The 11,529-nt window shown below is 36.8% G+C and overlaps 2 protein-coding genes across 2 annotated transcripts in view; one reads left to right on the forward strand and one right to left on the reverse strand.

Moving 5' to 3' along the window:
- Positions 1-547: 547 nt before the first annotated feature.
- Positions 548-3,815, forward strand: LOC123527362 (uncharacterized). The gene is made up of 2 exons (XM_045306758.2): positions 548-840; positions 2,025-3,815. Exons 1-2 carry the CDS (start codon positions 832-834, stop codon positions 2,901-2,903), a joined length of 888 nt encoding a protein of 295 aa, XP_045162693.2. The 5' UTR covers positions 548-831; the 3' UTR covers positions 2,904-3,815.
- Positions 3,816-5,031: 1,216 nt separating this feature from the next.
- The window catches only part of LOC123527324 (splicing factor 3B subunit 2-like), a 47,785-nt gene continuing 41,287 nt past the window's right edge, over positions 5,032-11,529 (reverse strand). Inside the window, exons 18-21 of the mRNA XM_045306714.2 lie at positions 11,380-11,516; positions 10,129-10,327; positions 6,184-6,378; positions 5,032-5,622 (exon numbers count right to left, since the gene is read on the reverse strand). Of these exons, the coding sequence (XP_045162649.2) occupies positions 5,557-5,622; positions 6,184-6,378; positions 10,129-10,327; positions 11,380-11,516 (597 nt within the window). The 3' untranslated portion in view covers positions 5,032-5,556. The remainder of the gene's footprint in view (positions 5,623-6,183; positions 6,379-10,128; positions 10,328-11,379; positions 11,517-11,529) is intronic.

An 11,529-nucleotide genomic window follows, 5' to 3' on the forward strand; every position in this document is an offset into this window, starting at 1 on the left:
AACGACCCTTCGTTAGGTTCAACGCCACTATCGCACTAGTTGTGTAGTAGATAACTGCGTTTTTGCGCTGAAGTGATACTGTATAGAAACAGTTCATTCTAAACAAAGCTAGTCTAATCTAGTACACTATACATATTCACAAAGAAATATATTTTCAGAGCTCTTTGATTCACCTGTTATCATCATTTGTTTTTTTTTTCTTCAGCCAGATGTATATTTCACCAAACTACAAATTTACATTTAAAATATACAAATGAGCCGCGCCACGTGAAAACCAACATAGTGTGTTTGCGACCAGCATGGATCCAGACCAGCCTGGTCAGGATCCATGCTGTTCGCTTTCAAAGCCTATTGGAATTAGGGAAACTGTTAGCGAACAGCATGGATCCTGACCGGATGCGCAGGCTGGTCTGGATCTATGCTGGTCGCAAAGCCACTATGTTGGTTTTCTCATGGTGCGGCTCAAATGTATTAAGGAAACTGAACTGTTTTCTGTGTCTAAAAGAATGTTCACGGCCAAAGACGCTACATACCATAATAAACACCCACAACGACACGAGATATAGCAATAAATACTACAAGGAAATTTCACATATTATTTCCTGAAGTTACACATTTTTTCAGGAAAATAAAATCTGTAAATGCATTGGCGTAGCTCTCTATAGACAACTTAAGGTAGGCTCCTACAGTGCGAAAGTGACCATTAGGGGTAACTCAGTTGTAACAAAAGTATTTTCTCTCTGTACTACGGAGCGGATCGATCATTTAAGTGTATATGTATAGTAATCAGCTGGGAAAATAAGACGATATTAACGGAGTTGCTGTTCAACAATGGATACAGTAAGTGTGTTTTTATTGCTAAATATTTAGTTAATATTTATATTCACTAAAGTAGGTAATTGGGTTAAACCGCATACATGTACTGCATACATGTATATAGTAATAGGGTACGCACGAACGATTATCTTTGCCAGCAACATATTCTCTGTCTTTTAAGATATGTTAACATTAAGATGTTACGACCTTGTAATGTCAGAGTTTTATCTATATATGAGCCGTGCCATGGGAAAACCAACATAGTGGGTTTGCGACCAGCATGGATCCAGACCAGCCTGCGCATCCGCGCAGTCTGGTCAGGCTCCATGCTGTTCGCTTTTAAAGCCTATTGGAATTGGAGAAACTGTTAGCGAACAGCATGGATCCTGACCAGACTGCGCGGATGCGCAGGCTGGTCTGGATCCATGCTGGTCGCAAACCCACTATGTTGGTTTTCCCATGGCACGGCTCATATATATATTTATGCATTTTTTCTGTAATACGTATATGACTTGTACAAACAACGCTATTGGCAGCCAATATGGATTCAGTTTATATAAAAACAGCATAATTATATATAAGTTTTGAACTGCTTCTCACGCAGACTTATTTGATTGCATTTAAGTATTTAAGTATTTTCTCGTTTTAATAGTTATCACGCGATTAACACAATACCTCATAGAAATAGATAATTTGGTATACATTTTAAAAACGTGTTATTTATTGTTTATAGTTGAAATCTGCCTAAAATTAGAAAATAACTTGTAGAATCTTGTAATTTGCTATAATTCTAAGAGGCAGACTATAATATAATAATAATAATAATAATAATATCGACATCTTTATTTATAGAAGGTAGAACATGAAGATACAGATCAGTACAAAGTACAAATGATACATCTTAATTTTAAATGTGGCCTTCTGAAAAACAACAACATCCAAATACAATTTACACTATCACATAACTTAATTAATATCACATTCATCCTTATTAATATCACATTCATTCTTAGACAAATACCCCTCAATTAAAAACACAAAAGAACAAAACATAAATATTATTGCGAACCCAGGTACACCAAGGACAAGCTAGTATTGTCTGTTGTAATTTAAAGAAACATTTATCAGACATTGTCGAATTTTGGCCCAACCAATTTTTATTCAAATAATACAACTTAATAAAATAATAATTTAATTTGTTATTTCAGCTGCTGTTTGAACCTAGGGAAGGGGTGGAGTTTAGCAAGCGTACAGAAGTTCCACTTCTGAAGGTTGAATACTCAGTGTTCCAGACAGCACTAGTTCGTATGATCGCAGACTGGTTGGCGGGAAAAATTGGTATAGGCGCACCGGCGGAAGACTGGGAGCAGAAAGATATAGCAGAAGTGAATCTTTTAGTAAATGGTGCGGCGCAAGATGTGCCTCTTGAGGAGGACACACAATGTGTTTACGATGAAATGGTGAAAATAAAAGTACCGGGACATTTAAAGGTGGCAACTTCCCACCGAAGATGGTTACGACTTACGTATGAATTTTTAGTGAAAATAGGCGTCAAATTTTCTGACAAAATGTCTAACCTCATAAAGAGACATGACTTGAGTAAATACACTCACAGGGAAGTGCTCGGGTATGCGGTCATGTTTGGAGATGGGTCAATTGACTGGAGACATTTAGAATTAGAAGCAGAAAAGATAGAATGGGATAATACCCTTCACAATCACTACGCAGGGAATCCCCATCATCCGGAATATTTCTATCCTCTTGCTGAAGATGGTAAAAGGGACAAGAGCGTGCCGATGTTGAAACTAGACCCGGTAAATGGTACAAATTTCCTTGATGAAAGTATAATCGACATGCTGGCTGCTCGTGGGGAGAGGACCCTGGCCAGTGATCCAAAATTTAGCATAAAGAAATGGATTGGTATTGATGAAAAGTACTTTTTCAGGTATGCCGAGGAAGACAAAAAGTATGTTAAAGACCATTTGTCAAACTACGAAGAATTAGCAAAAGTGTTCTTCTCCAGTGAAGACAATGTTAAAACTCTACAGGGATACTTTGATGACAGACCTATTGTTTTTCAGTTATGAATATGAACCATCCACTTACAATGACGCATGCGAGTTAGTTTAACTTTATAAAATAGTGCAGTAAAATGTTTTTGCAAGTTCAAGCAAGAAAACGAATGTTACAAAAAAAATCGTCCAGATATGGCCGAAGTGTTACGGTTATATTCTTTTCTAAAAGATGTTTAGTCAACTTGAAATTCGGGCATGAAAGAAATTAGGTTTTGACACTGAACGAGTTCGATTAAATGTAGTTTAATGTAGGTAAAGCCAACTATAGGGGTTATTTCACTGATATGGAAAATAGGACATCAATCCTACTTCACTTCAGTATGCTGTTAGCTTACTTCTTTATGCAGTCACTTTTGTTTTGTGAGAAAATATGGGGGTTAGACAGAAAGATATGGTCAGCCAGATAAAAGGGCCGGTTTTCTTTTGGCATTAAAAACAACTGATTTGATGTTAACTCGGATATATATGGTCAAAGAAAGGCCTGTGCGCTTCTTTCAGAAAATAATAGACATTTATGTTCTAACAGTCTCAGGTAACACATAAGGGCGCAAATATTTTTAGAATAAACTAGGCCACAATCAGCAACTCTTGACCTTTGCGAAGTGCAGAGCTTGAGTTTGAATTATCATGATAACTGTGTGTTTATTTTATGAGATGTATCTGATTATGATCAATAAAATTTGTATTTAACTTTTAAACCAATGGTACGCTAATCCCGAAGTCACGGGTAAAAAAATGGAACAGACACGCCAACAACCGGATTTAGGCGGCGGCGAACTCAGCGCCCCTTCAACCCCTTTAAAATCCGATTGGCACTGATTTTTGATTACCTTGAAATTGTTACTTCAACCAAATTATAGAAGAAATTTTCGTAATGCTTCAATCAACTAGACGTCAGCCAAAAATAAAATACATGTATATATATATTGTGTCCATTTTTTTAATTTACACGATAGTGTGTCAAATATTAAGGCTATAGAATGTCATAATTCATATACTTTAAGATTGCAAAGTTTGAGGTATATTTGCTGATAACCAAACTCCTATACCAAAATCCTGGCAATTTAATTGTCAATGTTGTAGGCCCTAACAATATGTGCAAGTTCACAGTGATGCATATATCTAGCCAGCTTTATTCATATAGTGCATTAAAACGGCATTGTGAGGGGCCAAAATTCTTAAACCAGGCATAGTACAATACAGGCCCTGGCCATTGCAGAATTCACTCAACTGTGAGGCAATGCTGTAAGTTGGGGCCAAATCCAAACAGGATTTCATTTTAAAAGTACAAAATACTGGCTTTTATTTCAAAAATGCCCTCACCTAAACTTGGCATAGTACATGCACACCCTGGCAGGATGCCGATTTATTTATTTTGTTGGGTTTAACGTCGCTCCGACACAATTATGTCATATGGCGACTTTCCAGCTTTGCTGGTGGAGGAAGACCCCAGGTGTCCCTCCGTGCACTATAACATCACGAGCCGGCACCTGGGTAGAACCACCGCCTGTGCGTAAGCCAGCTTGGTGGCTTCCTCACATGCCATAGGAATTCAATGCCCCAAGTGAGGCTCGAACCCACATCGATGAGGGACAAGTTATTTGAAGTCGGCGACCTTAACCACTCGGCCACGGCAGGATGCTGAAATTCACACCATAGTGATGCATTTTTGTTAAGTTTGGCCTGATTCCAAACTGAGTTATCAAAAAAAAAAACAAAAAAAAAAACAACATTTCAGAGCTATAAGACTGACATGTTACTTTGAGTACAATGCATGTATGTCTTGATAATAAAGATAATTTCATTTCAAAGTGATACATTTGTAAATCCCCTGAAAACTGCAGGTAGTTACCGGACAGTCCTTTTAACTATTACTGCACAGCATTTTGTAAATTTTCAAAGAGCCCTTGCTCCTAAACCAGGCATGGTACTAGCATGTCCTGAAAATATGCAAAACTTCATTTCATAGTGGTACATATCTGCAAGTTTTGATCCCTTGAAAAACTGTAATAGCTACATGGACAAAGATTTCAGGATGGATAGACAGACAGAAGGAAGTTGTGACAACTTTATGCTCCTAATCAAACATTTTTTTTGTCTGGTAGCATACAAAAGGTCTCACTCTATATACAACAAGACATTTCCCATTTTGTCAGTTTTACTGTTCTCATTGTTTACAGTGCATGGTCATATGATAATGGTACACATGAGAAATGAAAACATGATAGATGAAGCACATGATTTTCATGTTAAATAATCAATTTATTGTAACATTTAATAAAATTATCAGTTACTGAAAATTGTTAAGTCACTTATTTAAAGAGCCACACCATGTTGTTTGAACATCTCAAATCTACTTCAAGTGTTCATAGCAGAGATAAAGTATGGATATGAGGAATTTTCACTTTGCTGACAAAAAAATAACTTTCTACTGCACATCCTGGAAAGCCAATAATTGCACAATGATAATGACCTCTGCAAGATGTCGGAGCTGACTTGAAGTGGACCACCATGATTGTATTAATGTCAACAGCAATTACTGCAATGAGGTCATCCCTGCTTCTATAAACTTCTTATAGAACATCATATGATGCACATCTGTTTCCACAACAGTCTTTCAAGTGTATAAAACTGATTTTTTTTCACAAGACATATAAAAATAACATTAGAACTTAAATTCTTTGTATTTCTTTGCTGCTTTCCCGCTTTCTTCTTGTTTCTTTTTCCGTTTCTGAAAAAAAAAGAAAGTACTTTTTGTTTTCTTTTTCCAAAAATGAAAATCAGCAGAAGTTAATATAATTTACCTAAGATAACATACTGCTCCTAGCAGTTATTCAACCCCTCTGCTGTAAAGTGGTAAACCTTATAGCTGAAGTCCATTTTTTTTTCATAAAATCCTCTTTCAACTTTATGTAACTGTGAATAAAGTTAATAAATGGAGATCCTGTGAGTTCTAAGCATTTTATTAAGAAAAACACTTCTGTGGTTCTAAAAAGATGTAGAATAGCTCTAAAAAGTGAAAGTCAAGCAGTGAAAAATGTATGTATTACAGAGGGAATTTAGCTATATATACTGATTTACAGATATTTTAGCATTAATTTTGATGAATGTCCCTACAGTTTCCAGAACAGGTCTAAAAATATTTAAATTATATTTAACATTCCCTAGATGAAATAACACCTAGAAATGATAAGAATGTTGATGGGACATTACACAATATTCACAAGAATGTGTAAGAATAATAATTCTGGAAGTTTTTTTTGTTTGTTTCAGACAAATAAATCAATTGAACCTTTTGTTTAGCTGCATGTTCAGCCACCATATCACTGAGGTCTTCTTTTTCGAGTTGTGACTGTTGTTCTCTCAAAGTCTGGTCATACTTGGCCTGCATGGCTGCTGTGTCAAGGTCAAGCTCCTCAGGGTTGAGGGCAACCTCAATACCTTCTGTGGACACTTTCTCCCCTGGCTTCTTGGCACCTGCTGGAAGCTGGCAACAGAAATAATTTTAAATATAACATAGTGATATTCAATTTCCTCATGGCATGTTATAAATCATACTGACATCTATTGCCTGAAAGACAGACAGTATCAGGTATAATAACATTTTTTTTTGTTATTCCACCAGCTTGAAGTTTGATTGAACTCTGACTTTTAGATATAAAGTCTTCATCATGAAGTACAGGCAGGAATCTACACATGGATCACGTATTATACCTGAAAGTCCATTACTTGGTGAAAATCGTTTTACTGTAAAACTCATAATATAAGTGCATATATGCTTGGTACTGATTACTCATATGAAGTTTCATGCAAATCCTACAAAATTTTATAAGAGAAGGAGTCCAGACAAAATATACTGAAAAATGACCTTAAAGGGGCAATAACTCTGCATAAAAACCCAAGTGGGACATGCTAATTTGTATGCACAACTAGGCCTCAAACTAATCTCTCCTGTGAAGTTCCATTCAAATCAATCCATTTATTTTTACAAGCTAAATGCTCATGGACAGACAGACAAATTTCAAAGGCAAACCCATGAAACAAATGTTTGCAAAACTGTTTTCAATTACAAGATCACAGTAACCAATAACTTTGATCTACCGATAAAAAAACAACAACAACAAACAAGAGGGTCATGATGACCCTGGATTGTTCACCTGAGTAATATGAGCTACATGTTTCAAATGTCAAACTGATGATAAAATATTAAGAAAGTCAGTAGGTCACATTCATGGTCAATGAAATTCAGTTTTACGATTTGTGTGCAAAACTGTGTATGTCATCAAAATTTCAAGACTGTATCTTAAAAAACAAGAAAGTAGGTCAAGGTCACAGTCAAGTGACATCATATTACTTGGGGTCATCAGGTAATTATAATTAAACAGTCTTGGAAATAGGATCAGATGATTTTTTAAGTATTTTTCCTATACAACTCACATAATAACTAAGTGACCCCAGGGCGGGCCTCTTTTAACCCCAGGGGCATAATTTGAATAATTTTGGTAGAGGACTACTAGACAATGCATCATACCAAATATCAAAAGCCTAGGTCGTATGGTTTCAGACAAGAAGATTTTTAAAGCTTTTTCCTATATAAGTCTATATAGAACTTGGGACCCCCAGGGCAGGGCCTCTTTTCACCCAAGGGGTACAATTTGAACACTTTTGGTTGAGGACCATAAGACAATGCTACAAACCAAATATCAAAGGTCTAAGTGTTGTGGTTTCAGACAAGAAGATATTTAAACTTTTTTTCCTATATAAGTCTATGTAAAACTTGGGACCCCCGGGGCGGGGCCATATTTGACCCTAGGGGGATAATTTGAACAATCTTGGTAGAGGACCACTAGATGATGCTACAAACCAAATATCAAAGCCCTAGGCCATGTGGTTTTGTACAAGAAGATTTTCAAAGTTTTCCCTATATAAGTCTAAATAAACCATGTGACCCCCGGGGCGGGGCCATATTTGACCCTAGGGGGATAATTTGAATAATTTTGGTAGAGGACCACTAGATGATGCTACACACCAGATATCAAAGCCCTAGGCCCTGTGGTTTTGGACAAGAAGATTTTTAAAATTTTTCCTTTCGGTTGCCATGGCAACCAGAGTTCTGCATGGAATTCAATTCTTTGAACACTTTTGAAAGGGGGCCACCCAAGGATCATTCCTGTGAAGTTTGGTGTAATTCTGTCCAGTGGTTTTCAAGAAGAAGATTTTTTAGAAATTGTTGACGCACGACAGACAACGCACGACGCACGACAGACATCAAGCGGTCACAATAGCTCACCTTGTCACATGTCAAGAGATTCTCTAGGTACTGATCATTACCAGTATAGAGGCAAATGATCATTGTGACCATTGAACTCTCACCTACTGACTACAGGCAATCACCTTAGAAAGTTTGACAGTGAAAGTCCAAAGGGTTCTCCAGTTATTGATGGTCTACCAAAAGATCAACCAATGTGAACAAAAGCAACGTAGGGGGAGATTTAAAATTAATTTGAGTGCCGCTGTGTAAAAACCAAAGGCTTTGCAACCAGTATGGATCCTGATAAGCACGCAAATCCACACAGTCTGATCTGAATCCATGCTGGTCACCTATCAGTCGCATGCAAAACTGATTAACATTAAGTATGCATGTCGGGATATATTAAGAGTATGCATGTGCACTGATCTGGATCCTTGCTAGTTGCAAAACCTTAACCTCAGTTTTTGCACAGTGACAATCATTTTATATCATGTAACTAGTCCTTTCTATAGCCTAGGCCATCTTCAAAGGGGAAATTAAAAAATATATTTTTCCTCAAAGAATAGCATTGCTGTCAAGTTGGTATTTACACTTTCCCTGCTTAACAAAAGTACAAGTATCATGGATTTGATCTAATAACGTCTTAAAAACCTTCATATTCTGTGTAATGATTTGGCTATTCTACACACCAGTAAAATGTTATAAAATGTGGGTAGACTTTTTTTTTTAATGAGATACAATTCACTGACCTATGGTTTTGAAAAAATCACTTGAGGAAACATTTATCTGGGTTTTCTGTATCAAACATGAGCACAAAATGAAATAAGAACTTCCAAGTTTCCAAAAACTGCTTTATAATTTTCCTTTTGAAAATGTGGAAATTAATAAACAAAGTGGGTGCACTATGAAATAATATCCCTGTTTGAAGTTACCTGATCTTATCATAATGGATTTTTTAATTGTCAAAAACAGGAAGATTATGTCAAATACCCTGATAGTAGGATACTATGTAGACTGTGAAAGTCCTTATAATAAGGAAACCAGAGTTTTTATTTCCTGTGAAATTTACTTAACAAAGTTGCAGAAATACTGTTGTATTTAATTTCCTTCAAAAAATCCAGTGTCCTACTTTCAAGGAATATCCTGATGACTCAAGTCTATTTTTCCTTGTTTCCAAGAATACTGACAATTGGTTTCAATGCACAATTAAAACTACATGTTTAGCACAATGTTTGACTGCTGACTATAGAGCTATAACACTTAGATTTTCCCCATTAAATATATATCAAGACTCTTCAGCTACAGTGTCAAGAAACAATATGCCTGGACATGAGCTCTAAGTATAAATCTCTATAGTTAGAGACTTGAACTATATTTATGGAATTAGGTACAAGGTTTATTTTGTTTATGTTGGGTTTAACATTACACTGACATAATCAAAATCATAGAGTTTCCACCTAAAGATGGTGGAGGAAAACCTCATGAGCCACTTTGTGCATTGTTTTCAAACACCGGATGGCATCTGGGTAGAACCGCTGGTCTTCCGTAAGCCAGCTAGATGGCTTCCTCCAACAAAAGAGTTCTTCACCTCAAGCGAGATTTTAAACTCACAGTGGTGAGAGGCAAGTTATTTAAAGTCAGTGACCTTATTACTCAGCTGTGGAGGTTGCTTCAGGTACAAGGCGTCATGTATGCCTACCTTCATCTACTTGAATAAGGCAATTCTTATCAATATAGGAAACTCCTCTATAAGAATATTAGTCAATTTTTAAACATCAAAAGTGTAAAGCAATGAAAATGTTCTAGTTCTAGAAACATCAGGCTGGTTCTATCATGTGTTAGATGTAAAGCACCCTTCTTTGAAATCAGTTTAAAATCTCATCTGAAAGACAGCAATTTTAGTCTGAAGGAGCAATGGCTTGAACTTCCAGTACCCTTTGTTTTGAAGTCAGTGTCCCTTAAAACTTTGCCAGAACAGATACTTACCCCTGCTACGTCATATATATGTGCTGATCCCATCATAGCTCCACCAACATTTGTCTTCTTTTCAGGGATGACCTGGTAAAGAGCTGGAGTTTCGCCACCTTGGTCCATGGAATCTTCTATACGTTTCTTACGCAACTCTATCATGTCTGGTGTTTCCATTCCAACAGGAACCGAGGTTATTCCACTGGGTGTGACTAGGCTGTTAAATTTACATAATATAAATGCATAATGAAATTAAGAGTATAACTAGAGCTGCTTTTGCGAAAAGCGCAGGTCTCCCACAAACTGCCTTATTATCATAACTAGAAACCTGCTTTTGAGAAAAGTGCATGTCTCCCACAACTGCCTAATCCTCTGAATAGTTATGTATCTGAGTCAACCATGCACCAATATATGATTGTATCACTGGCATCTGTGTACAGAGTGATTTTCGGCAATTCAAGGGCCATAATTCTGAAGTGCCTGGGCCGATTTGGCTAGTTATCGAATTTGGCCGAGGACATATTGGCAAACACATTTTGTTCAAGTTTGGTGAAGATCGGATGAGAAATGTTTGACTTAGAGCGCGGACAAGATTTGTGACAGACAGACACACACACACATGGACACACAGACAGGAGTAAATCAATATGTCTCCCACACCACTGTATGGTGGGAGACATAATTCTAACATTGCAACACTATCTAATGTAATATACAAATTCCAGGACTTACCAAGTTTCACTTTGTACTACTTTATTGAGTTTTACCAGATTTTTCTTTTAAATTTAAATGATTGTCATCTATACTAAATAAGTTTCTTAATTCTGATTAATCTGTTGGGATATAAGTGACACTGTTCTAGTTCTGATCAAATGGCGACTTTTCAGTTTAAATGGTGAAAGAATACCCAAGGACTCCAGGTGCCTCTTTTGGAAATATTTACAGTGTGACTGGGAATCTTGGCAGAACCATAAAACTTCGGCAAACTAGTCACTAATATCCCAAACAGAGCTTGGTCATACAGAGGTAACAGGCAAGTGATTTAAAGTCAGTAACCTTTACCACTCTGCCACAAAGGTTCCCTATATCTAGAAGACAAAGGCTTTTGAATGCAATGTGTTTGGGCACTTGTCTCCCTTGACTGTCTGATACGTTTAAAAAGACAGACATAAAACTGTGACCAAAAGAATAAAAACTAAAATAATAAACAAGAAAACTTTAAAGAAGTTATCTTTCTGCAGGTAGACAAAATAAAGTGAAAGTACTGACCCTTCAGCAGGGGTGATAAGCCCGCTATCTTCTGGCGTCTCTTCTTCAGATTCCTCCTCGGACTCCTCCTCCGACTCAGATTCTGACTCCAGCTCTCCCCACTTAGATCTATCTATATCATCATCCTTTACTGCCGTCTGAAGTATAACA

The sequence above is a fragment of the Mercenaria mercenaria genome, chromosome 1, assembly GCF_021730395.1.
Source record: "Mercenaria mercenaria strain notata chromosome 1, MADL_Memer_1, whole genome shotgun sequence".
Taxonomy (NCBI): Eukaryota; Metazoa; Mollusca; class Bivalvia; order Venerida; family Veneridae; genus Mercenaria; species Mercenaria mercenaria.